At 45.6% G+C, this 27,801-nt stretch overlaps 2 protein-coding genes across 5 annotated transcripts; one reads left to right on the top strand and one right to left on the bottom strand.

Annotated features, from left to right (window-relative positions):
• TRAF3IP3 (TRAF3 interacting protein 3) lies at positions 1 to 25,554 on the top strand. Of its 4 annotated transcripts, none has more exons than XM_002809506.6 (16): positions 1 to 238; positions 3,951 to 4,350; positions 6,477 to 6,624; positions 6,775 to 6,832; positions 7,042 to 7,066; positions 7,337 to 7,366; positions 7,466 to 7,561; positions 16,225 to 16,296; positions 18,603 to 18,743; positions 18,852 to 18,989; positions 20,598 to 20,733; positions 21,358 to 21,420; positions 22,553 to 22,612; positions 23,706 to 23,842; positions 24,580 to 24,693; positions 25,291 to 25,554. In XM_002809506.6, exons 2-16 carry the CDS (start codon positions 4,009 to 4,011, stop codon positions 25,381 to 25,383), a joined length of 1,653 nt encoding a protein of 550 aa, XP_002809552.4. In that variant the 5' UTR covers positions 1 to 238; positions 3,951 to 4,008; the 3' UTR covers positions 25,384 to 25,554. The 4 variants fall into 4 exon arrangements, with proteins under 4 accessions (XP_002809552.4, XP_063581501.1, XP_063581497.1 ...); XM_063725431.1 differs by having other exon boundaries at positions 63 to 238; positions 3,951 to 4,290; XM_063725427.1 differs by lacking the exon at positions 1 to 238 and adding an exon at positions 714 to 749.
• Positions 25,548 to 27,794, bottom strand: C1H1orf74 (chromosome 1 C1orf74 homolog). The gene is given in 2 exon segments (NM_001131368.1): positions 25,548 to 26,936; positions 27,636 to 27,794. A coding segment is annotated over 1 exon segment (810 nt). The 5' UTR covers positions 26,862 to 26,936; positions 27,636 to 27,794; the 3' UTR covers positions 25,548 to 26,051.
• Positions 27,795 to 27,801: the final 7 nt, after the last annotated feature.

Raw genomic sequence — 27,801 nt, 5'->3', positions numbered from 1 at the left:
GAGAGGAACTGGGGTTTGCGAACCTTGTGGCTTTGTCTGTTTCCTGTTTCAGCAAGGCTGCTGTGCAAAAAAGAAAGACAGTACCAAGAAGGGACGTGTTAATAGGGCCCAGACCTATGGATTGAAAGCGTGTGCTTTACCCATCTGCTATCTTGCTCCATCTGAAACCAGAGCCAAGATCTTCCCAGGAGCTGGAATGCTTTCCTGAGTGGCTTGAGTTGGCGCCTCGGACTTGGAGGTAACTGAGAAGGAGGATGCTTTTGTGTCCAGGTTTGGGAACTCCAACTTTGGGGTAGGGCAGAAGATGCTCTACCATCCCAGCTCCCCTGGGTGAAGAGAGAGTGGGTGGCATAGTTTAAGGGTGCCAGGGGTTTGGGTAACGAAGAAAGTAACCTGTGTTGGTTTTCTGTGGCGCTAGCCATGGCACAGGGTACAGCTTGCACCACTCCTCTGTTCCAGTAGATTAGATTACATTAGATTAAGAGTGAGTCAAATGACTTAAGAGTTCAGGCTACCCAGTGATATGGGCATGAATTAAATGACCTTTTATAGTTTTCTTCAAAGCAGGGATCCCTGAACACAAGACTGCCTTCCCAGCAGCTTGAACGCAGGCCCCTCTCCCCTCAGTTCACACTGAGAGCTCTGGGCCAGGAAGGCCAACCCATGCAGGAAGCCATTCATTGTCTCCGTTGCACACATGGCCAGGAAGTAAAAGCAAGACTCAGAAAGGCATGTCAAGCCACAGTCAGGTGAGGAGCTGTGCCCTGTTCTCTCTCTGCAGCCTGAGAGACCAGGCTGAGCCTTCCCAGCCAGTAACCCTTCTTCCTCCAAGCTCTAAGTGAGCCCAGTCATGCTGCCAGGGGGGAACCTGAGAGATGCCAGAAAGCCTGGGCAGTGGCCCAGTGATCTTTCTTTGAACCCTACGGGGACCAGTTCCCTTTTCTTTAGCAGCCTATCCCTATCAGCCGTCCCACATACCTTCTTGTTTTCAAGCAAGTCAGTAGGGTCCAGATATCCCAGAAACCTGGGTAGGGTTCTATGCAGCATGCTGCACCAAATCCTAGCAGGTGTGGTAGCCAAGGCATCTGGGACCACTCTCCTCTCTAAGGAGCCATTTCCATTGCAGCTCCTTTTTTGGGTAAGAAGGCTCAATGTCTGCCCCAAGGAAGCAGAGAGCAGAGCAGCTGTGTGTTTCAGTGGACTAAGGTTGGTGGGCTGGGTGGAGAGCCCAGAGAGACCTCATCTCAGGCACTGTCTTCTCCCCCATAACCCTTTCCTCTGCGGCAAGAAGGTAGGAGGATTCTCAATGTTCTGCCTCCAATACAAAACCTGTGGGGAAGCTGGAGCCAAACAGGGAGGGGACCTCACACCTTATGTGTGACGCAGGCAGACCCCATCTCTTCCTTACCTTTCTGCTTGGTGTAATTGGGATGGCGATTATGTCCAGACCACAGAGAAGCCCTTTCTCCTTATAGCCCAAACCCAGAGGTCAGAGGAACCCAGAGGTCAGAGTCCAAACCCAGAGGTCAGAAGTAAATGGGACTTCAGCCTGGGGCCAGCATCCCCTCAATCTGGTAAACAATATACTCTGTCAAAGAGAGAGAGGGTTGAGAGGATGAGAGAAGGCATTCTTGGTCCTAGAAGTGCTAGTTTAGCTTGGAGCCTTTGTCTTACAGCACCAAGTCTTCAATATCCAACATCAGCATAACAAGGATAATATTCGCAATTACTTTTGCACCAACCTAATAAGAATACTTTATGTCTTTATTATTAAAAGGTAACATTTATTGTGTGCTTCATGCCAGGTGCATGGCCTGCATTTTGTCATTTAATCCTTATAACCTATAAGGCAGGTCCTAGCCCCATTTTATAAATGAGGAGACTGGGGCTTAGAGATGTTCAATAGCTTATCTAAAAACACACACAGGTTGTAGGTGACAGAGCCAGGACATGAGTCCACACAGTGTGACTCCAAGAGCCAGGGCTCTCCACTGCAATACATGGCAGAATAGCCAGGGGCTGTGGCTCAGGGATGCTGTGAGTGTAGGTTCTAGACATGGAGTTCACATGCACATAATCCTGGGTCTCCTCCATTCAGTCATTTATAACAATAGACATGGGTCTCTCAGACCCTTTCTTTTAAGACTTTAAAGAAAGAAAGTGGCAGGGAGGAAGTCAAGGGACCACCCTCTATGCCCACTCCCACCCTTATCCAAGAAGAAGAAGTAAGGAAAAACAAAGAAGAGAGCCATTCAGAATGGGTATGTAGAGGACAAACATTAACAACCTCACATTTCTGCTTGGAATCAATGTTGCCTGACACCAGAGTATGCCCCTCCAACCCTCAAGAGTCAGGCATTTGAGTGTCCAGGGCTTGACCACACAAAACTCCTCTCAGGGAAGAAGACTGCCCCACCCATGACCCTGGGGAATGAGTGGTAGGGTCAGAGAGAAAACAAGAATCCTGCAGAGAATTCCAGACTGAGCCAGGATAGCGAAGTCCCAGTAAAGGGGCAGAGAGTCTGCTACCTGTTGAGTCTGTTTGGCCTATAAATAAACCCCAAGGGGTTAGAGCTAGCAAATGCCTGCTAGTTGGTGAAGCTGAGATACTCTTCTCCCAGGGTGGTGGGTAATGAGGTCGTGGGAGGAAAAGAAGCAGCAGCAGCTGTGAGGGGGAGTCCCTCTTCCTTCATCAGTCCCTGGTCTGACTCCAGTGATCAGAGGAGGCAGGACACAGAATTTCCAACGCTCAGGATCCAGCTCATCCAAATCCAGCCCAACTCAGCAAAGTGACCAGAGGGTTCTAGGAGGATAAACTACAGAAGGTAGGTGGGGAAGAGTAGGAAAGAGAAAGGCACAGAGAAGGAAAAGGGGATTCAGGTCTGGGTGCTATGTGAATATCAGGTAAGGCCATGCAGAGGGACATCCTGTGGCCCCTACACCAAGCCTGTCTCCCTGGAAACTTCTGATTACTGTTTTTGTTTTGTTTCTTTTCTGTTTGCAGCAGCCTTATTGAGGTATAATTCATGTGCTTGTGGGTTTGGATGGCACAATCTGTGTCTGGGCTAAGGAAAGCAGACTTGGCACCAGAATTAGCCCTGACAGGGAGGTAATCCTAAAGAAATGGAACCCTCAGCCCCAAGAGTATTGGAGCCAGATGCTCTGAAATGGGTTTTGGCCAGCACTAGGCATGTGGCAGATGCTCAGTCAATACTGATTGGACTTGATCTGCACCTGAGAGACACAGCCCAGTCCTGAGCTTGGAGTAGGGGGCCCATGGACCATTGTCAGGACAGGTTGGAGGAATTAGGGTAGGGTTTCCCTCCTAAACCATGCCACGTCCAGGCTCACAAGCTAGTTGCTAAAAGTCAAGAAGAGAGCAGTGGGTCCTGGTCACAGGACTGGTCACCACCTGAGGGGGGTGTGGTTAGCCCTCCAGATCCTTGAGAAGTGTCACCCAACTATGTTAGTGACAGCTTGCACCAAGAGAGCAGTAAAGATACTGACTTTCCTTTTCAACTGGGGGATAAGAGGGCAGATTGGCTCAACTTAGCTGCTTCTCTAGAAGTCTGGAAAATGAACACACACCTGCCATCCAAGAGGCTATAAGCTCATTATGATTTTAATCAATTATTTCTCATGTTCCCCTGACTTAGAGGCATGGTAAGACGTTCAGTCAAGGAGTAAGTGGCAGCCATAGAGACCCTTTTACTTTACAAAGGGGAAACATCAGCTAGAGAAAAGCAGGAATTCACTTTTATAAGATTGTATTAGTTCATTAGAGACTGAGCCCAAGAGTCCTGACTCCCAGTATGATACCACCATGTCCTCAGTTTTCAACATACATGGATGGAACCCTGTGCTATTTCTGCCCCCTAGCCTAGGGAGATAGTCATTTTTCTGCCCATCTTCTGACCCCTCCCCTTCTCCTCCCTCTTGGCATTTGGCAGATCCAGGCATCTATTCCAGGAACTGGAAGCCAAGCGCAACAGGTGCTCGGAGGTCATCATGATCAACCCAGATCCCAGGCCCTCCCCTGGCTTGGCACGGTGGGCTGAGAGCTATGAGGCCAAGTGTGAGCGCAGGCAAGAGACCCGTGAAAGCCGCCGCTGCCGTCCCAATGTGACCACTTGCCGCCAGGTGGGGAAGACGCTGAGGATCCAGCATAGAGAGCAGCTCCAGAGAGCTCGACTGCAGCAGTTCTTCAGGAGGAGAAACCTGGAGCTAGAGAAGGGCAAGGTGCAGCGTCTCCAGGCCAGGGAGCAAGGGCCCTCCAGGTGGCCAGGCCAGGTGACTGTCCTCAAGGAACCCTTGTCTTGTGCCAGCAGGATTTCTTCTCCCAGAGAGCAGGTGGGCCGTGTCAAGGGACATACTGCTCTGTGCTCTGGGACCCTCTCTGGATAAGGAGGGTGGGTGGGCTCAAGGTCACTAAAGAGTGATCTAAATTAAGTCCTTCTTCCTCAGTCATATAGTAAAGTTGCCAAGAGCTACTTATAGTAAAGTTGCCAACAGCTACTTATTCAGAGATTTTTGCTGTTGTATTTTCATTTGTTTAGCTCTTTTTGTCCTGCACTTGACTTGTAAGAGAGAAAAAATAATTTTTAAAAACAATTCCGGGCTGGGCATGTTGGCTCATACCTGTAATCCCAGCACTTTGGGAGGCCAAGGCAGGAGGATCACTTGAGGCCAGGAGTTTGAGACCAGCCTTTTGATAGAGACAAGACCCTGTCTCTATCAAAAACTTTACAAACTAGCCAGGCATGGTGGTGCACACCTGTAGTCCTAACTAATCAGGAGGCAAAGATGGGAGGATTACTTGAACCCAGGAGTTTGAAGCTGCAATAAGCTATGATCACACCATTGTACCCCAGCCTGGGCAACAGAGGGAGACCCTATCTCTAAAAAACTTAAAAATAAAATAAATAAAAATAATTCCAAAGGTAATGCCTATATCAGTTCAAATTTAGGCAACATACACATATCTTCTACAGCTATCTTACAGCATTCATTCATCCATCAGTCATCAAATATTTACTGAAAGCTTATTATATGCCAAGTACACAGGCCAGTCTTCTTGACACACACACAGACACATCTGTCCTCTTTTCTTCTGCAAGGCTGTTGTGCTCACTCTTCTCACTTCCTCTTGTGTCATTCCAATTCTATTAAATCACTTGGCTATAGCCTCATCTGGTCCAGGAAGCCTTCCCTGGCTTCTCCAGGCCACCTCTGCTGTCTATGGGCCTTGTGAGGTTAAAATCTTCTAAGATTGTGTAACCCTTAGAGGGCCCATTAGTCTGGCCTGGAAAGGAACAATGCTGGCAAAAACCAGGGTATGCTGAGATGACCTTGGCCAGCAAACCATCTTCCTACTGAGGTTGTGAGCATGTTGACAGCAGGGATGTGTCCACTAGGTTCCATGGAAATGCTTGGCATTGTTCCCTACCCAGAGTGGGTACTTCATCAGGGCTTCTTAACTAGTGGATCTGTTATGCTCAATAGGAGATGCTGTTCAGAGAAATGATCCTAGAGCCCAGTTGCAAAAGAAAATGAACTGTACACTAAGCAAAAAACCTTCCCACAACTCCCCACTTTACCTAGTCTTCACACAAAACCTCAATGATTTTCTAGCTGTTACTAAGAGGAAGGAAGCTTTCCTTTGAATATGGAAGGAACCTTATGGATTATCTATTCCAAACTCCTCACTACACAGACAGAAGACTGAGACCTAGAAAAGATGGGATCTGAACCCAGATCCCCTCACTCCCCACTCAGACCAGTTCTCTTTCCACATCACCATGCTGGCTATGTAAGTGGCCAAAACCAAATAAAGAGAGAGAGAAAAAAACAACAACTAGAGATTCTAGTGAGAAAACCTAGAGAAAAGTACAGCTCCACATATGCCTGGCCTGAGGAGGACCATTTCTGCCAGTCAGGACAAGGATGTCAGGAGCAGGAGAAGCCTGTGTGGCTCTGAAAGCTTGAGTGGGCTACTTTGGTTTTGTGGATCTGAAACATTGTCTTCGTCCTGTAATGAATTACCACAGACTGGGTGGCTTAAATAACAGAAATTTATTTCTTACAATTCTAGAGTCTGGAGGTCTAAGACCACAGATCCTGCAGATCTGGTGTCTGATGAGAGCACTCTTCCCACTGTGCAGATGGCCTTCTTCTCATTGTGTCCTCACAAGGCAGAGAGCAGAGAGAGAAAGCAAGTTCTCTCGTGTCTCTTCTAATAATGGCACTAATCCCATTCTTGAGGGCTCCCTGCTGTGACCTAATTATTTTTCAAAGGCTCCACCTCCTAATACTATCACATTGGGAGACAGGATTTCAACACACAAATTTGGGCGGGGGGACAATAAACACTCAGTCCATAACAAACATGATGGTTAGTTCTTCCTTCTGAAATCATCAGGAGAATCCTTCAAGAGGCTCCAGGCAGTGGTTTTCAGCATTCCCCACTTGCCTTCCAGGTGACAGGCACCAGCTCTGAAGTCTTTCCAGCCCAGCATCCTCCTCCCTCAGGCATCTGCAGGGATCTGACTGACCACCTCTCCTCACAGGCTGGGGGCCTTCCTCCACAGGACGCTCCCATCAAGAAGCCACCCAAACACCACCGTGGTAAGAGCAGAGCCTCCCTCACTCCACAGGGCCTGCAGAGAATCCTGAGACAGCTGTCCCAGCTCACTGGCAATGGAGAGTCCCTGTCCCTCCCCACTTCCCTCACTTCCTCCCCATAAGTTCTAAATCTACTTATCCTCCATCTCTCAGGTACTCAGACAAAGGCAGAAGGACCAACAATTAAGAACGATGCCAGTCAGCAAACCAAGTGAGTTCCTGACGCTAACCCTCTCACATCCCATCCATTCCTCTCTAGAGAGAACACAATGAATTTCCATGTCCACCTTAATTAAGAAAGAGGAAGCCCTTCCCCACCCTACTGGCTCTTCAGAAGGGATTTCAGAAGGAATCGACCCACTGCCTCCTGACTTGATTCTTTGGTCCATTATCATGATTTTTAATTTCTTCTCTTTCCAGTTACGGAGTTGCAGTTCTGGATAAGGTAAGAACATATTCACTTTGAAGGGGTGGAATCAGAAAGTATTAAGCTCTGACATTCTGGAATTCCATGATAAACTTGGTTGGGATGGAGGGGCATCTTCTTCCTGGATGGCAAGGGCATACTGAGCATAGACGCGGGGACTAAAGGGACCCTGTCAGAGCCAAAGCAGAAGAGGTTTGCTCTACACAAGCCAACCCAGGCTCTGGTTCTATGTCCCAGGGTTTCAGGGGACTTAGAGACATTTTGAATACCCTTGTTCTTTTTCTCCAGGAAATCATCCAGCTTTCTGATTACCTCAAAGTAAGTGGCATGTGACCCCTCCCCTCAGTTCCTCCATCCACCTACCCCCGATCCTCCAGGTTAATCTTACCCTCTTGCACTTTGTGCCCGCACCCCCAGGAGGCCCTACAAAGGGAGCTGGTCCTAAAACAGAAAATGGTGACTCTCCAAGACCTACTGTCCACTCTGATTCAGGCCTCTGACAGCTCTTGGAAGGTAAGGGAATGAAATTTTTTTTGAACAAAGCTCATGGGCTTCTATATGTTCCCATCTCATTTTTCTTTCCACATCATCACAGTAAGAGAAGGGGTTTTCTCACTACTGAAAAGTGAGCTGGGAAGAGGCAGGAGATGAGGGGGATGGTGCTCAGACCTAGAAGTCAAACAGGTCACAACAAATATATGGGTCATCACCTGAGGGTCATGGTGCTACATATCCAAAGAAGACCCAGAACCAAAAGTGGCAAGAATTCCCATTTTTTAATTTGTTGGAAGGAATGAAGGAAGATCTCAATATAGTTTATGTTACTGAATATGGTAAATGTCAAATATTTTCATATGGGATTCACACTGATATTTATCCAAACCAGCATGCCATGTACCCACTCAGTCCAAATAAAAATATCAGAGTGGGAAGGGACCTTAGAGAAAATCTGGTCTAATACTCTTATTTTGCCCCTAAGGAAACTGAGTTTCATAGGGGTCAAGTAACTTGCCAAAAGTCACACAGCTAGTTAGTGGCAGATCGGCAACTAAAATTCAGGCCTTTGATTTTAGTCCATTCAATGTACAATATTCATAGGTTATATCCTCTATACAGAACACTGGACTAGCACTAGAAATAATGAGATTATTTAGATAGGGTTCTTGCTTTGAGAAGGCTCATGGTTTTGTAAGAAAGACACATGACTAAACAATACAAAAACATGAAAAATAAAAGAAATGTTTTCAAGATATAGGAAAATACAAGAAGGAATGAGTGACTCCAGAGAAGAAAAGAGCCAGGGGAATACTTATACAAGCATTTGCCAGGAAAATATGGAAGCAGGAATAGTATTTTAGTTGGGGTACAGGCAAAGGTCTAAAGGCAAGGCTGGGCGTGGTTGCTCACACGTGTAATCCCAGCACTTTGGGAGCCTGAGGCAGGTGGATCACCTGAGGTCAGGAGTTCAAGACCAGCCTGGCCAACATGGCGAAACCCCTTCTCTACTAAAATACAAAAATATTAGCTGAGTGTGGTTGCACATGCCTGTAATCCCAGCTACTCAGGAGGCTGAGGCAGGAGAATCACATGAACCAAGAAGGCAGAGGTTGCAGTAAGCTGAGATCACCTCATTGCACTCCAGCCTGGGCAAAAGAGTGAGACTCCATCTCAAAAAAAAAAAAAAATCTAAGGGCATAACACAGTCTAGTAAAATGGTTCTCCAATTTTTTATTTCAGGTTCCTTTATACTTTTTAAATTATTGAAAATACATAAGAAATGTTTATATTTACCATATTAGAAATTAAAATAGTTGGCCAGGTGCCGTGCGTCATGCCTATAAATCCCAGCACTTTGGAAGGCCGATGCAGGAAGATCACCTGAGGTCAGGAGTTAGAGACCAGCCCGGCCAACATGGCAAAACCCTGTCTCTACTGAAAATACAAAAATTAGCCAGGCGTGGTGGTGCACACCTGTAATCTCAGCTACTCTGGAGGCTGGGCCATGAGAATCGCTTGAGCCCAGAAGGTGGAGGTTGCAGTGAGCCAAGATCGTGCCACTGCACTCCAGCCTAGGTGACGGAGCAGGAAAGGAAAGAAAGAAAGAAAGAAGGAAAGAAAGGAAGGAAGGAAGGAAGGAAGGAAGGAAGAAAGAAAGAAAAGAAAAGAAAGAAAGAAAGAGAAAGAAGGAAGGAAGGAAGGAAGGAAGGAAAGAAGGGAGGGAGGGAAAGAAGGAAGGAAGGAAAGAAAGGAAGAAAGAAAGAAAAAGAAAGAAAGAAAAGAAATTAAGACAAATTGAGAAAGAATTATTAAATTTAAAATAATGATAGTAAAATATTTCATGCTAACATAAATTACATGTTTTAAGAAAAACAGTCTGGGCGCGGTGGCTTACACCTGTAATCCCAGACTTTGGGAGGCCAAGGCAGGTGGATCACTTGAGCTCAGGAGTTCAAGACCAGCCTGGGCAACATGGCAAAACCTCGTCTCTACTAAAAATACAAAATATTAGCCAGGTACATTGGCATGCACCTGTAGTATTAGCAACTTGGGAGGCTGAGGCAGGAGAATCTCTTGAGCCCCAGGGGTGGAGGTTGCAGTGAGCCAAGATTGCACCACTGCATTCCAGCCTGGGCGACGGGAGCAAAACTCTGTCTCAAAAAAGAAAAAGAAAAAGAACCATATTTTCAAAAACAAAATTAGTGATGGGAGTGTCATTGCTTTACACTTTTGCAAATATTTTTAATGTCTGGCTAAAAAAAGACAGCTAGATTCTCATATTTGCTTCTGTATTCAATCTATTGGTTTAAACATAAAGAAAAATTCAGTCTTCACACAAATATGTCATTAGAAAAAGTAAGACTTTGCTGACCCCTTAAAAGGGTCTTGGGGATTCCCAAGGTTCCTCAGAATCCCCATGTTGAAACCTGTAAATTAGTATATACTATAAATTCATGTATTAGTATGAGCTACAAGCAGCTTGACACCACCAAAGCATAAAGCACCAGGTGGAAAGAGATGGAGCACACAACCTCACCGGCCTGTGTGACATCTCACCCTACCTCAAAGATGGCTTGAGCAGAGAAAGAAAGATGATGGGAGAGTAAGGAACAAAACTGAGAAGTTGCAGTGATGTAAAAAAGACTTCCTAAGCTCAGCCCTGCTCCTCACATCAGACATTGTACCTGGATTTTTCAATCTATGGTCAGGGCTCCTGATTGTTAGGTTATTTTCACTGACAGAGTGGGAACTTTGGGCAGACAGCTGTGCATGTGAGGTGGTTTCTGGTCCTCAGCTAAATTGAGATCCTCTCACTCATTTGTTTGACAGTCATTTGATAAGTTCCAACTCTGTGCTGGGCCTTGTGCTACAGGGACAAACAACATTACAGTCCTAACTCTTGAGGAGCTCACAGTCCAGCCATGAAGACAGAGACATGTAATAAATAACACCAAAACAGTGTAATAAGGTTATAGCAGCAGTGCATACAGCATGATGCAGGGAAAAGAGAAAGAAGGCAGCAATTATTCCGCCTGAGGTGGACTAGGGAAGGCTTTAAAGGAAGGAAACCTGGCCAGGCATGGCAGCTCATGTCTATAATCCCAGCACTTTGGGAGTCCAAGGCGGGTGGACCACTTGAGGCCAGGAGTTCGAGACCAGCCTGGCCAACATGGCGAAAACCCATCTCTACTAAAAATACAAAAATTAGCTGAGCATGGTGGTGCATGCCTGAAGTCCCAGCTACTCGGGAGGCTGAGACACAAGAATCGCTTGAACCCAGGAGGTGGAGGTTGCAGTGAGCTGAGATTGTGCCACTGCACTCCAGCCTGGGTGACAGAGCAAGACTCTGTCTCAAAAAATAAAAATAAAGGAAAGAAACCATTTTAGCTGAATCTTGAAGGATGAGTTGGAGCTCACCAGTAGAGAAGGAAGAGTGATGATGAGGGAAAAAAGCAGAAAGTAGAAGAGTGTTTAAGGTAAAGGAATTGGAATGATTACAGGCCTATGTATGGCAAAGAATTGGGTATAGCAGAGTATGGCTGAAACGAAGGTGTGTCAGAGTAGTGCCAAAGAAAGGATCTTAGACAGGTCTTTAGAATTATGGGTCTTAAACTTTTTCTGTTGAACAAGGTATCTCAAACTTGAATAATGAAACCCATATATGTGTATATATAAAACCAGAGATCCATTAGAATGCATGCTACCCAGCTTGAGAAACACTGCTATAGGTAATAAGCTGAGTAGGAATGGAACTATGCTTTATTGAGGTTTAAAGTCCTATACTTAGCAATGTCTGGCTCATCCTTAGAAGGTATACAATTACTATCTGAGGAAATGACTTGTGAATGATCAGATCTGTGTCTTAAAAGGTTCTCTAACTTCCAACTGGATGCAGTGTCTCACACCTGTAATCCCAACACTTTGGGGGGCCAAGGCAGAAGGATCACTTGAGTGACCAAGACCAGCCTGGGCAATATAGTGAGACCTCATCTCTACTAAAAATAAAAAAATTAGCCATGCATGGTGGTACACACCTATAGTCCCAGCTACTTGAGAGGCTGAGGCAGGAGGATCGCTTGAGCCCAGGAGGTCCAAGATGCACCACTGTACTCCTGCATGGGGTAACAGAGCAAGACCCTGTCTCAAAAAAAAAAAAAAGAGGGGGGAGGGTTCAAGGATTCTCTAACTTGTAGCAATAAGAACGCTGGCTCCAATCGGGGGTTGGGGGAGTTGAGAATCTTGTAATATCCCAGGTAAGACACAACCAGAGCTTGAATCAAAGCAAGCTTTGTGGGAATGAGGGGGGATATATTAAGAGACATTTCTGGGTTTGTCTCCAAGGAGGAGTTTCACCCCATGCTCCAGCCCAAGAGCAGAAGTTCCCTTGGTTGTGGTTTTCTCCCTCCCTTCTTCTCACCCCTCCCAATCCTCACCCTTCTCTTCTTCATCGCTCCCCCCCACCAACCCCCAGCTTCCAGTTTTAAAGAAAAACAGTCTCAGACTTTTTCAGTTAACAGCTATTGTTTCCCCTAAAATAAGGCAATTCAACTCTCTATCTCTTCCAAGAAAGCCTCAACTTCAATAAAAGTATAGCTCTGGGAAAAATAATCGGAAGAAAGTGGCCAGAAATGGTTCAGACCTTTATTTTTGCCATTTGACCTTCATAAATTTGAATTTACAACTTCACATGCTAAGAACTCACCACAAACTCCCTATTAGAACTCCAAGGATCAGCTCCCTCCGCTGGCTTCACCTCCAGATGTCTCTAGGCCTTTTGGATACCATAGGCCCTGCGGCACTATTGAGACTCCTGAGCAGGGTCCAACCTTCAGGGCAGAAACAGCTCTACTAGCAGAGAAAGTAAGCTTTCAATATTGTGCAATACAAAAACGAGAGCAGGGCAGCCTTGGGTTTGAAGATCTGCATCGTGGAATTATGATCTTGAGATGACAGCACAGCGGGGATTGGCTGAAGCCCTAAGCAACCTCTACTACAGCAGAGATGAGCTGTGGGCTGGTGCTTCTGTGGTGAGGTGGTGGTGTTTCTGGAGAGCAGATCAGAGGCAGGGGAAAACCACGCAGAAGCAGGAGCTGAAGACCTCAGACCGGCACCAGGTGTGTATGGCCTCCGCCTTGTTCCTCTCTTCACTGGGGGTTATATGCCCTCTGAGCCCTCAGCTCCCGGGGTCTAACTGCCTAGAATGTCAGCAGTAGTCCTGTAAAAAGTGCTTCTTCCCACATACTGTAACACTGGGCTTCAGTGTGGGGAGCCCTGGGGCTCGGACCAGGAAACTACATGCCCGATTTGCAACAACTTGGCTGCGACTTTTGTGACGTTTTGGGGAGTCCAGAAAAGCAGAGCTGTGGAAAGAGGTTTCGTTCAAGCTCCAGACTTGGGTGGCCCTTCATCCCCACTGAAGGGGCTATCGTAAATTGTCTTCCGTTGCAACACGAATGGAAAAGTAATCTGGGGTTGGGCCAATATAAAAACAGTTGAAAGAGGCAAAATATTGGATTAAAGCCATACTATGGAATGCGGAGAGAGGAGATACCCCAAAAGGGTAGGAGACTGGGAACATTTTAAGAATATTGCCTTAGGCCTGTTTTCTTCCCAAAATATAGCAAGATAAACCTTCACCTTGGTAGGTTTGATTGCATTCTGCATAGAAAGAGTTTGGGAAAAGGCAAATGTGTGGAGCCGGAAGATGTGAACCAGAGGAGGTAGGTGTACAGCCAGTTGATTTCAGGACCTGTGGATTGACAATGAACAGGCCACAGCGGAATGCAGCCGTTTTACCAGTTACTTCAAAGCTCAAACAGTAGAAGTCTTTGTCCACATCTTCCAATGGTCCCAAAGCCCTGTGCTTATTGTAGATGCCAAATCCCTGACTCTCTGCTCTCCCTAACATGAGACGTTAGGAAAAACATTAATAGCAGGAGGCACTTTAAAAAATTATTTTTGGCAACGCTTTTTGCTTTTGCAAGCCCCAGCTGAGTAACACAGGAAGCTGAAAGGGTGGGGGCACCCCCTGGCTCCCATGGTTAGAAGAATAAGACAAACAAGATCAAAACAGGAGCTGCGAGATACCACTTCCTGCCTCCCCCAGGCACCCTGAAACTCACTGAGGGAGGCGGACCTCAAAGCCGAGCCCCCTCCTCTACCCCCAGACCGTTACAGACCGGAAATGTTATAAGAGATGGAAACGTCCAGGCCATCTGGCTGAGAGGGGCCATGGCGTCTCGGGCCTAAAGAGAGGTGGAATTTCAAGACCTCACAAGCGTCCCACTTGGCCTGGCTGGAAAAAGCCAGAGAAAGGATAGGAAAACCGGTCACTGCCTTTCTCTGGAAAACTTGCTCTCATTGATGGCTCCCCTACCCCCTCCCCTACACACATACACCCTACACAAAACTCCAGGCTGCAATAACAAAACCCCTACCTGGGCAAAAGGGGCAAGTCGACAAAGGGAGGGGACAAAAAAGTGGCAGGGAAGCTGTAGCCACTAAGCTGAAATACTGAAAAACTGAGAAACAGATTGGCTCTTCATGCCGGCCTTGCTGCCCTCTCGCCCTTGAGATTAGCATCTTTCTTGGAATGTCCAAAATACCATTAGACAGCCCCAGCTTATGAATAAATAGAATGTGACTTTCTGGGAAGCTCCCTTACACCCCCTGCCGCCCTCACTCTGCTTTAATATCTCTCCGTTTCTTGCTTTCTTAAAGAAGTTCTCATCTTGAGTCTAGTATGTACTTGTGCATGTGGAAATGTACGTATGCAGGTGGAGGTGTGTGTGTGGAGATGGAAGTGTGTGTGTCCAGATGGAACTATGCGTGTGCATGTGGAGGTGTGTGTGCATGTGGAGGTGTGTGTGTGTGTGCATGTGGAGGTGTGTGTGTGTGCGCATGTGGAGGTGTGCGTGTGCATGTGGAGGTGTGCGTGTGCCATGTGGAGGTGTGCGTGTGCAGGTGGAGGTGTGCGTGTGCAGGTGGAGGTATGCGTGTGCATGTAGAGGTGTGCGTGTGCATGTGGAGGTATGTGTGTGCATGTGGAGGTGTGTGTGTGCATGTGGAGGTGTGTTTGTGCATGTGGAGGTGTGTGCATGTGGAGGTGTGAGTGTGCAGGTGGAGGTGTGTGTGTGCATGTGAAGGTGTGTGTGTGTGCATGTGAAGGTGTGTGTGTGTGCATGTGGAGGTGTGTGTGTGTGCATGTGGAGGTGTGCGTGTGCATGTGGAGGTGTGTGTGCATGTGGAGGTGTGAGTGTGCAGGTGGAGGTGTGCGTGCGCATGTGGAGGTGTGCATGCACAGGTGGAGGTGTGCATGTGCATGTGGAGGTGTGTGTGTGCAGATGGCGGTGTACATGTGCAGGTGGAGGTGTGTACAGGTGGAGGTGTGCATGCATGTGGAAGTGTGCGTGTGCATATGGATGTGTGTGTGTGCATGTGAAGGTGTGTGCGCGCATGTGGAGGCGTGCGTGTGCATGTGAAGGTGTGCGTGTGCATGTGGAGGTGTATCTGTGCATGTGGAGGTGTGCGTGTGCAGCTGGAGGTTTTGTGTGTGTGCAGGTGGGAGTGTGCATGTGCATGTGAAGGTGTGCGTGTGCAGGTGGAGGTGTGTGTGTATATGAAAGTGTGTGTGTGCATGTGAAGGTGTGCGTGTGCATATGAAGGTGTGCGTGTGCATATGGAGGTGTGCGTGTGCATGTGAAGGTGTGTGCGCAGGTGGAGGTACGTGTATGCAGGTGGAGGTGTACGTGTGCAGGTGGAAGTGTACGTGTGCATGTGGAGGTGTGTGTGTGCATGTGAAGGTGTGTGTGTGCATGTGGAGGTGTGTGTGACAGGGAGGGGAGTGTATTAATCTCCTAGGGCTGCTATGACAAAGTACCACAGTCAGGGGAACTTCAAAAACAGAAACTTATTTTCTCATAGTTCTGGAGGCTAAAAGTCTGAGATCGAGGTGTCAGCAGAGTTCGTTTCTCCTGTGGTCTCTCTTCCTGGCTTACAGATTGCCATCTCTCTCTGTGTCTCCATGTGGCATTCCTGCAGTGCCCTGATCTCCTCTTTTAACAAGGACATCCATCATATTGGATTAGGGCCAGCTTAATGGCCTCATTTTAACTAACCTACATCTTTAAAGACCCTTTCTCCAAATATGGTCACATTCTGGGGCACTCAGGACTTAGGACTTCAACATAGGAATGTTGAGGAGATATAAATGAGCTCATAACCGAGGGCAAGGGAGGGAATAAACATTCTCCCGGGAGGGGAGACTGCGTTAGCCTCACTGGCGTACATTTTACAGGGAAAAGTCCATGTACAAGACTGAGAAGAGGTGAGGAGTGTAGAAGTGCCTAGACAGGAGAGGGAAATAGTGAGCAAAAGGGTAGCTTAGAAGCTTTCCTTCCAGGGCCCCCCCTGCTATGCTACCCTGAGCCATTTGATAAAAATCAAGGTAAAAAGAGGACTTGAGGCCAGTCTGATTCTTTCTTGTCCTAGTCCAGAGAAACAGGAGAAGATCCTCTTCTATCCAGCATCCTTTGTCATCTTTGCTCCTGCCTGCCTCCTGAAAGAGTTCACTGTTTGAGCACCAACCATGTGCTGGGCAGTAGGATAGGAATATAGAGTCAAACTCTTTGCAGACTAGATTTCGGCCCAAGCTCATTAACTCATCCCATTTGCTCCAGGGACAGCTTAATGAAGACAAACTGAAGGGGAAACTGAGATCCTTAGAAAACCAGCTGTACACCTGTACCCAGGTAAGCATTCTGAAGGATGCTTCCATCTCAGGAATCTAGAATTAAATGAGAAGAATGCTTTTGAACCTCAATCTTACTTTCAAGAAACGCCACCAGATAGAGAATAACACACCCATTCCTACTTACCCAGTTCTGGCTTGGCCATTTACACTTTAGTCTTCCTCTCCCTTCCTCTCCCTTTTTCCCAGTATCCTTCTCTTTGCACCCTGGAGGAATGCCAGCAGTAACCACTTTGTCAGCTCCAGGGGAACCTTGAGAATACCTGACACTGTAGGGAAAGGCCCTTGGTAAAGATTCACACCACCAAGACAGCCCTTTACACATCCTAATCTTTGAACAGATGAGTTAGATGTTATAATGAAGTCTTAGAAAATTATTTTCATTCTATGGGTAACTTTTTTCTGTTTTTTCTAGCAACCTCTGGAAGAATGTAAAAGCTCTTTTATTTGGCTCTTCTGTAACACCATTTTCCAGCATTAGTAATCTCTTGATTGGCCTAATCTTGGTTTACAAGAGATAGAAAGAAATCAGCTTTCTTTCTGAGAAGTGATGGATACCTGACAGGTGGGAAGATGTCAAATAAGAGAATGGGGTGAAACAGGCAGAATTCTCCCATCTGGAGTTAGAGAGAGAAGCCAGTCCTGGCCACGTTGATGGCGTCTTACAGGGGAAGAGAGTTTATGGAGTCTATAAGTTTCTTGGTCCACAACTTTCATTTTTTCAGCATAATTTGCTTTGTCAGGACTAAATAATGCCAACCAAGTTCACAGGAGACTAATATATAATCCAGAATGCCAGTCTATTCATTTTCAATAGGGAATAACACATAACCAGTGCCCAGCATGGATGGTCATTGGATGTCCAATAACTGGGACATCCCCTACATATGACCTCAACCAGGTTAATTCCTGGATCTGGTTTTTAATGAAAGTTCCAAAACTATAAGACTCGCTCAAATTTAAATCCAAAATTTCAGACAATTCCAAAGCTAAATGGAAATGATTTCATATTGATCCCTAAATTGTTGTCATCTGGTCTACTGCTTACACAGCGGGTAATCCAGAATTGACAATAAAATCTGCCTGCCTTCTCCAATATCACAGGGCATAAAGATGAAAGAAAGGGAGAAGGCAAGACCCCCAGTGAATCTGCAAAGCTGCGCTTGTGTCTCCTTAATCCTGCAGCCAGGAGGAAGTTTATAATGCAAATGTATTAACTTTAAAACATTGAGTTCATTAGGCATTGTAGAGAAGCTACAATGATTTTTTTTTTTAAAGCAGCAGCAGTATGCTCCCTCCCTGAAGGAGTTTACAATCCAGTATGAAAGACAGATGAGTCAATAGAGTAGAATAATAGAGGCATGCAGGGGATACTATGTGAACACCATGAACACTAAGAAAAGCTACCTAATCCATAAGACATTGTGGGATGGGGGTAGTTGGTCAATTTATCAGAACTGATGATACTAGACTGAATCTTGAGTATGAATAGAAGTTAACTGGCTGTAGGCAGAAGAAGCTATATGGGTAAAGGCAGAGCCCCAAAAAACAGAGTGCTGGGGGATCTGCAAACATCTCAGCTTAGGTGGAAGTAGCATGGGATGAAAGTCTAGGCATGTAAGTGGAGCCATGACAAGGAGTTTGGATGTGATTCTTAGGATGCTGAGAATCCATGGAGAGATTTATACAGGAAGTGGCAAGATCAGATTTGCATTTTAGAAAGAACCCTCTAAATGCAGGACTGAAAAGGGACTGAAGGGAGGCAAGATTTGAAGAAAGGGAGGCTGTTGCATTAATCCACATAACACTACTACTAGAGCCTGAACTAAGGAAGCAGCAGTAGGAATAGAAAGGAGACAGATATGAGCTGTTAAGGAAATTGTCAAGGCTCAATGACCAACTGATTACTGGGAGGAAGTGAGAGAGAAAATGAAGATTGACTCCCTGGTTTAGGGTTTGGAAAAGCCTGGATGGATGATGATTCTGGTCACTGAGATAGGAACCCCAAGAAAAAAGAACATGTTTAGAAAGATGAGTCCTGTTTAGACATGTTGGATTTCAAGAGCTTGTGGAAGGCCTCAGATATAATGCCCAGCAAGCCTAGGGCACTGTTTATTATGCCCCCCACTCATCTCTCATTGCCTGAGGGACTCTCCTTGCTAGCTCTACCCTAAAAGAAATGGCTCACTAGATTACTGGTATCTCTGCCTGGGGGAAGAACCAACTTCTTTTCATTTCTGTATCCCAGCTCAGGATTTGGCACACAGAAGCTCAATGTGTACTTGTTGAATTGCATCAAATTTACAGAAATACTCCCCTTGGGGAATGAAAAAAGTACTACTGGAGATGGAAGACCAGAAAAACAGCTATGAGCAGAAGGCCAAGGAGTCACTGCAGAAAGTGCTGGAGGAGAAAATGAATGCAGAGCAGCAACTACAGAGCACACAGGTATGGGGATGCCACATAGACATGGGGCTGAGGACTCCAGACAGCTTGGGGAACAAGGAAGCCAGCTGCACAACTCCCTGGAACTCTCTCCTCTCTGATCTCCACCAGCGATCCCTGGCCCTGGCAGAGCAGAAGTGTGAAGAGTGGAGGAGCCAGTATGAGGCTCTGAAGGAGGACTGGAGGACCCTTGGGACCCAGCACAGGGAGCTGGAGAGCCAACTCCACGTGCTTCAGTCCAAACTGCAGGTACCAGGCACTGGGGGTGGGGAGGGAAGACAGGGTATGGGGAGGAGGGATGGTGATGAAAGAAGCTATTCTGGATTAGGGACTCCAAAGACAGCTGACAGCATCTGGCTTTCAGTACCTCAGTCACCACTACTTTGTACCAAATTCACTGTTTTGGCTCTGAAATCTAATTTTGAGTTTAGCAAGGATGTCTGCATTGCTCATGCAAATGAACTAAGCGTTCATTGGAATGACACCATCACCACCCAAATGAAAAGAACTGGCTGGAATATTCATCAGCCTACTAATGTCATCTCCCAACCCACTCTCCAAAATCCATCCCAAAAAAGCATCCAGTTCAGAATTGCTCACTGTTGGCACAGAAAGAATGTCACTAATTTATTTACAGGTGAGTACTAACACTTTCTGCCAATGTGTTTTTTAAGCAATTATATTTAGCAATTACAATTATACTCTTGGCATCCTCAAGGGTTCCATCATCTTCAATCTGTCCTAAGCCTCAGTTTCCCCATCTCTAAAATGAGGATAATAGTACCTACATCATAAGGTGGTTCTGAGTATTAAGTAAGACGATCCATGTAAAGCACTTAGCACAATGCCTGGCACATAAAAGCACTCAGTAAATATTAGCTATTATTTTGCATAGATTTATTTACCTGGTTTGGAATTTTGAGGATCCACCTCAAAAGCTGATCTTTGTAATTTTCCTGAAGCAGGGCTCAGAACAGCCCATTTGATAAGAGACAGAGTATGTGAGTCTTATCAAAGGAGTGAACCCAGCTGGTCACTCTGCGTGGTATCCACATCTCAACCTTTGTTGTTCTCTTCTTCCCATTACCTATAAGGCAACTCCTATGAAGATTTTTGTGGGGGGTTTTTTAACTTTGAATCTTTGTGGAAAAAAAAAGACCCTAACCAAAAAAAAATTGATACTGCCAGAAGAAGAAAAAAGAGAAAACGAAACCATCTAGAAAACTAATGACTTCGTATTCCTTAATTTGGTGATTTACCGAAGTGTCAAGACATGAGTCCCACACCAATGACAACCACTTACATTTCCCCTAGAATGGCAGATTTTTTAAAGTACTGGGTTTCCTAAAGCAATTCTTATTTTATATATTCTAATTTATGTAAATGAATGTGTCACTTAGACCTGTCACTAGAGATGGTTTAGAAAATAAACTTACACTACACATGCCTCAGTCCACTTCAAAACTACTGGCACATGCCTGTAGTCCCAGCTACTCAGAAGGCTAAGGTGGGAGGATTGCCTGAGCCCAAGAGGTCGAGGCTGCAATGAGCTATGATGGCACCACTGCACTCCAGTCTGGGTGAAAAAGTGAGACCCCCATCTCTAAATATAAAAAAAAAAATAAAAGACACGAGTTCCTTGTGAATATCAAAAGTCTAATCTGCTGTTATAAATGTGAGGAACAAAGCAAAGGGAAGAATAGGAAAAAAGAAAGATTTCTCTATTTTCTCATCTCCCTAACATTCCATCTCTAAAATTCCAGAATTTTCTATATTTTCCTCTTCCATGGTACCCGCCCCCCAACCTCCACCCCAACACTGACCTCCTTCTATATCGGCCCCTCCTCCTCCTTACAGGGAGCAGATAGCAGGGACTTACAGATGAACCAGGCCCTGCGATTTTTGGAAAATGAGCACCAGGAACTGCAGGCCAAGATTGAATGCCTGCAAGGGGACAGAGACCTGTGCAGCTTGGATACCCAGGACCTACAAGGTACTCTTCTCCTTGGAGGCCTTGGGCACATGGCAGCCATGGCCAAGTGAGCTAAGAAAAAAGAAACTGAGTTAAGAGAAAGGCTTCAGCCTTTTATTTGTTTGCTTGATTTGGTTGATTGGCTTTATAGTCTCATTTTACCTTGAGGGAGAGGCAGGACTGTTTTAATCATCCAAAATTGAAAATTAATTTCACTGTACTCGATAGAGTATCTTGTTGTCTGAGCTCTCTTTTTTAGCCCATCCCTCTGGGCCAGATCACAGCTGCTCCCACATCAGTCACATATGGCAAGGCCACAGTCCTAATTTGAAAGGGAAAGGTCAGTTGAAACACAAGGCATAGAGAAAGTCTCTCAGTCACACCCTCTGTGTCCGCTGATAGAGAGGACTAGATAGTGTGTAAACACAAGCCTCAATGCAACCCAACATTGTTGATGCACAAAACCTGAGGTACTTGGCTTCTGGTTTACCTCTTCAGAACTGGGACACGAAGACAGAGCAACTTCCAACAGACACATGTTAAAGGCCACGACAAGACAGCATCTATTACTAATTTCCATCCTTAAGTACTGAGTTCATTAAGTCTTGGGTTCCTTTATTTTGGCTTGCATTATTGCATTTTCAGGTCAACTAAAAAGGTCAGAGGCGGAGAAACTCACCCTGGTGACCAGAGTACAGCAGTTGCAGAGTAAGTTCGCTTTCCAGATTCTGAAAGTCCACAGGGTTTTCCTGGGGCTCCTGGCCCACAAAAGGCACCCAGAGTAGGGACTAAGGGCCCAGTCTTTGGCATACGCTCTAACTCTGTGCATTTTCAGACCCTCTTCTTGTGAAGTGAGGTCATTTACATAGCTCTCCATAAATTATGTATTAGCCTCTGTTCTTTTTTTTCTACTTTTCTCCTTCCATGCCAATGACACCACTTACATTTCCCCTAGAATTGCAGATTTTTTTTAAGTACTGGGTTTCCTAAAGCAGTTCTTATTTTATATATTCTAATTTATGTACATGAGTGTGTCACATAGACCTGTCACTAGAGATGGTTTAGAAAATAAGCCTACACTATACATGCCTCAATCCACTTCAAAACTACATATTGGGCCCAAAGAGGAAAAGGGACTTCTCAGAAGAAAAGCAGTTTCTGAAAAGCTGGAGAACCTGACTCAATTAATACGGCTGCTGGTTGCTCACCACTTTAACCTCTGACACCTGATAGAGAAGCTTCATGCAAACAGCAATGATTATTAAGAGAGCAAAGCAACCGCAGGGAAAAGGGAAAATCTTCAAGCAAAGACTTGAAGATAGAGGCATGGTAGGGGGAGATATAAGGATGCTATATTCATAGCAAAGTACCACAGACTGGCTGCCTTGAAGAACAGAAATGTATTGTCTCACAGTTCTGGAGACTAGAAATCCAAGATGTCAGCAGGGTTGTTTCCTTCTGAGGGCGTTTAGGGAAAGATCTATTCCAGGGCTCTTTCCTTGGCTTTGTAGATGGCCATCTTCTCTCTGTGTCTCTTCACGTTGTCTTTCCCATGAACATATCTGTCCATATTTCCCCTTCTTATAAGGACACCAGTGATATTAGATTGGGGCCCACCTGAATGACCCCATTTTACTTGATTATCTTTTAAAGAACCTATCTCCAAATAAGGTCATAATTTAAGGTACTGAGGGTTAGGACTTCAACATATATATTCTGGGGGACAAAATTCAACACAGCAGATGGGAACATATTTAATAACCAAGGTTCTAAGCAAAGTTCTGAAAACTCTTTGTAGTAAATATGCTAGCATAGACAAGTTCCTTGTGTTTTCCAACAGGTTTGCTTCAGAATCAATCCTTACAGCTTCAAGAACAGGAGAAACTCTTAACAAAGAAAGGTCAGCAAATTTATCACCACAAATTCTAAGATATTGCTCTTCCCTTACCTGCCTAGAGGCAGCGGGATGGACTACATGACCTCCTGGAGTCTCAGCCAGTTCTGGGAGTCTGTTAAGTCTGGGATGTGTGGGAGCTTTTTAAGGACTGACCATTGGCTCTGAGGACACTTCAACTAGTTAGCCTTCTATCCTGAGGTATATAAACTGTGAAAAAGGGTTTCTATTCTCTTTGAAAGCACATGTCTGTGTTGAACATTTCAATAAATTTATTTTGAACTCAGGATTTCATGTCAATTTTTACACACTTGATTTTCCAAATCACATCCAACTCGCCAGCCCCAAACCACATAGCATGCCAGAGTCAACTCACTCTTAGCCCTAGAGAGTCTACTGTCCATGTTTCCTGAGAATTCACTGTGTATACAGAGGGGCAATAGCTCCTCACCTGTCCACTACACACGACCTTTTGTTTTCTCCTCACAATCATTGGGCATAATATAATAGATAAGGCAGAAATTTTTATGCCCACATAGTATGGATAAGAACATGAAAGCCTATGGTGACACAAACTAACAACACAGCTACAACAACAATCCAAAACTTCTGACTCCTAGTCCATGCTCTTTTCACCAAGACTAAGACTGCAGGGTGGCTAAAAAACCATCTTTAACCGTATGAAGATAAATTTTAGTATATGACTGCCATCTTCACAACTTTCAAATGAGGACATCAGGGAAAAGGGATTGTATTAAAGCATTCACCAAACTTATTTGACAAACTAGGAAGAATGTGACATACAACCAATGAAATTCAATTAATAAGTATTCACTAAAACTATCTAGCACTAGATAAGACTGGGGATACAAAGAAAAGATGCCAATCTTGCCCTCAAGGAGCTCAGATTCCAGCTGTCTGTCCAAGCTTAGCAGGGGCCTACTGGAAGTTAACCTTTATGTCAGAGAATGCCATCAGTCTAGCCAAGAGCACGCCCTCCCAAGTTCCCTCCCCTCTCCCCACTCCCAGTGGTCTCACCCTCAGGGCCCTTCCTCAGGTGTGGGCCTCACTGTCACCAAGAATCTGGCTGCTTTTTTAGATCAGGCTTTGCCCGTGTGGAGTCCAAAGTCCTTCCCTAACGAAGTGGAGCCTGAGGGTACAGGGAAGGACAAAGACTGGGATCTCAGAGACCAGCTGCAAAAGAAGACTTTGCAGCTCCAGGCCAAGGAAAAGGAGGTGAGAGGGTGACCTGAGATAGTGAGGGCTCATTTGCAGAATAGCAGAGAAACCTGGGAGGCAGTCAAAGAGCAGGGATTTCAAAGTTTAAGTTGTGAGTGGATAACCACAGACATTCATTTGCCTACATAAAGTGTCTGTGCTTTTGGGCTGACGTGTCGATCTTTTCCCTTCCTTATTTATACCAACTCCTATTCAAGGTTTTATTAAATGGTTACCTTTTAGAAAGTCGACCAAAACTCAACACATTTAATAAAAATATTAACTTCTCAATATGTCGTCCCACATTGAGTATCTTAAGTCTTTATATGTCTTTTAAAGAGTAAAACTCTTCCTTTGTACATACTCACAAACATACACATCCCCAGAAGTATTGATATGCAACTAGCTCCCGGGAAAGAAACTTGTACTAAGGTCACTTCTAGGTCGTTTGTTCTATAAGAACTTCATTTTACGGTGCCTCTCATTTGCAAAGCACTTGCACGTAAAGTCATATAAAAGAACTTAAATGTATAAAATGTAATACTATAATATGCACTACTGTCAATCATTTAAATGAACACATTCCAGACAATGTGAGACAGTCAAAAGACAAACTCAAATCCCTGAGAATGGCTGGGAAGGGAAGATAGTGGTAAAAATTCCAAATGAGTGAAACTTACAAAGGGCAGTCTCCCCTGCCTGGGCTCTGTCCTAGACAGAAGTGACAGTGATGACTTTGGTGATGTTCTCCCCAGTGCAGAGAACTGCATTCAGAGTTAGACAACCTCAGTGACGAGTATCTCTCCTGCCTGCGTAAGCTGCAGCACTGTCGAGAAGAGCTGAACCAGAGCCAGCAGCTGCCTCCCAGAGTAAGAGGGTCTCTCCTTCCCATAAAGCCCTGGATGATGGGTCGATTCCTTCTTTAACCAAGTTTTGCAGATAAAATGTATCAGCCCACGCCAACAACTGGCCATCCTGTCCCACTGTGCTTGGTTTATACTATACTGACATTATGGCAACCATTGAAAAAAACACTGGCTCGTGCATCAAAGCCCAACTTTCACAGAACTCTCAATGCCAGAAGGAAAGACTTACTCTTAGCTAAAGTATGAAAGGGTGCTCTTTTAGCCGATGATAAGCATGGTGGCAAGAACAGAAGGACACAAAAGTACTGGGGAATACAAAGAAAGAATATAATTTTGCTGGGTTATTTTCCACCCTTCATTATTCATATCAGTATTTATATATCTGGTCCCTGATGGATATGGCTCCCTGGGCCAGAGAACATTGGTTAAGTGGTTTTACCCCAAGACAGGTGACAAAGTGGGAGACAGAGTAAAAAGCTTTTTCTCCACCACCAACCCAGGGTTTTCCACTGGGCTAGAGTAGGAAGAAGAAAGATTTTTGCCTACATCTTTTCCAATCAACTCATGACCACTTTCTTCTGTCTCCCTGTCCCCCTACAGAGGCAATGTGGGCGATGGCTCCCAGTGCTGATGGTGGTGATTGCTGCAGCACTGGCAGTGTTCCTGGCCAATAAAGACAACCTGATGATCTGAATAATTGTGGCAACTGCCTTGGGTGAAAATCAGAAGCAAGCAACTCAACAAAAAACTCAGAAGGTTTGGGTACATTACAGCTTGAGTTTTCCAACTGACTTAGGATTTCTGACTTTTTATTATTTTCTTAACCTACTGTAAATAAACTTCACCTGACCAGATTGTTCCTCAGAACTGTGTTTATTCCTGAATGGTGTATTACATTAACAAGTATCACATATTTAAGCATACTGGTGGTCTACTCTCCTCAAATTCAGTTGGAGGCATATAAACATGCAGAAAAGCCCCCAGCCCTACTTTCCTAGCAGGCAGCACCCACATAGAGCAGGTATATTTACAAGGTTACCATGCAAGAGTGTTTGGCTTGTCTTCCACCACCCTGCTTTTCCTCTATCATCTCTTTCTATCTTTTATCTAGTGAAAATGAAAACATCTCCACTAAGAGGACTTCCTAGTATAGAAATGGCAAGTATGTACTATCTACCAATTTGCTACTAGCACCACCATTACCTATTTACATGCCCTTTGCATTTGTGGCCAACTGATTACAGCATTGTGCCTTAGTGTACTCAAGACACTTGGAATTGGCAGTTGAGATGATTATTTGCCATCCCCAACCTAGAGATGATCATTTACTGAGTACCTTCTATATGGGAGGAGAGTTAAAGTCAGAGGGCCACAGCCGGCAGTGTGACTATCTCAGAGGAGATGCTGAGATCAGCAAAGTCATTCTGAGTCCTAAATCGGGTTCTGAGGTCCTTCTCCCAGGTGTTTAGAATGTCCCTCAGGCCTGGGAACAAACTCTCTGGGACACTAAAGGAATAGAGCAGGATTGGGGGTTGACCTAGCAACCATGAGATCCGGGCAGTGAATACTCGTAGTGGAGTCAGAGCTAAGCAGTTGTCATCTCCCTGGTTCAGGTGAAAAGTATAGGGGACAGGATAGCCCAGGAGGATCCCAAATACAGTACACAGATTCCAGTCTGAGGAATGGAGCCTGCTGTAGGAGACTGCTAGAGATAAGTCCCTCTGCAGCCCCTGCAAATGTGTAATGATCTCAGCCACGAGGGCCTTCAAGTCCTGAAGCTGGTCCAGGGAGCAGACAGAAGGGTGAGGCTGGCAGCTGGAAACATCCACAAAGGCTACGGTACCAAGCAGCACCTGCTCCAAGTGCTGACATACATGCTCAGGACTGACAATCAGGCTGTTTTCTCCAATCTCAAGGATGTGAAGTCCAAAGGTCAGGAAGCCAAGCCCCTGCAGCTCCTCCAGATAGCTCTGGAGCTCTGATGCCCCTGCACAGTTGCAATCATAGAGCACAGCTGGCTTCAGTCCCCGGGCCACAGCCAGCACCTCTCCAGCTAAGTGAAGGCATATGGCTTGGGGTGGACTCCGTCTCTTTCCCATGCCAAGGGTCTGCTGAGCAGCTGCCACCAGCAGCTGAGGGCTCGGTGATGACATGAGATCTAGAAGCAACATCAAGAATGGCCTCCTTATCTAGCCCGAGTTCCCTTCCCTGGGTGGCATCTTTCAGCCAGACACTTGAGGAGGGGCCTAGAAACAAAGTAGGAGCAGAGAATTATTAACAGCCAGTGACACACCAGGAAACCTTGCCAACAGCCTTCCCGTTAAATCGAGGTATCTTCCAAAGGTTATTCTGTCCCTCCCTGCTTTGAAATGGCGACCCAGCCCAGACAAGATAGTTTCACCGATGCTGCTTGATTTTTCTGGTTGACTTGGTCTCCCTCAATCTTAAATTCGTGTGTTTTTCTAGCCTTATAGCTAGATTTATATTCCCTCTGGCTTTTATTCTACATTTTACCTGTTGCAAATTACGTTCTCTGGCTCAAACCGTAGGGAGTTTGGGTCAGAGGCGGAGGCGGGGCAGTGTTTGGCAAAATTCACAGCATTTCGCCCGAAAGCCCTTCTGGGACAGAGCTCCAAGTTCCAAGTGTATCCTTTCCACTGACAACTCCCCTACTCTTCCCGCCAGAGAATAGTTATAAGAATAGCAATTTGATTAATATACACCAGAATATGGACTAACAACCATCTCACCCTGACACATGAAAATGAATGAATGAAATCCGCTAGAACTGCAGAAGGGTAGTATTTTAACTTCTGCTGGCCCCGCCTTCCCTTTCTGTCCGACATCAAGGACCCTCGGAAGATGGGATTTATCCGATCCACACATCCCACACCAGAGCAGATTATAGTGATTTGCTAAATGAGGCATAAGTCTCTCTCACATACGTTCTTTTTCCACTTCCGCTACAGGTTCGCGGGCTCAGAAACTTTTTGCGGCTTCCTGCCTGCTGCCAGAAAGGCAGCTAGTCCCCCACGTCCAGCCGCAAGTAACACTGGAAATCCCGCCTACGCCGGGAAGACCCCCGCAGCCCGCTCTGCTCCAGTCCCGCAG

Source organism: Pongo abelii, chromosome 1 (assembly GCF_028885655.2).
Source record: "Pongo abelii isolate AG06213 chromosome 1, NHGRI_mPonAbe1-v2.0_pri, whole genome shotgun sequence".
Classification (NCBI taxonomy): domain Eukaryota; kingdom Metazoa; phylum Chordata; class Mammalia; order Primates; family Hominidae; genus Pongo; species Pongo abelii.
This window is presented reverse-complemented; position numbering and strand designations above follow the sequence as displayed.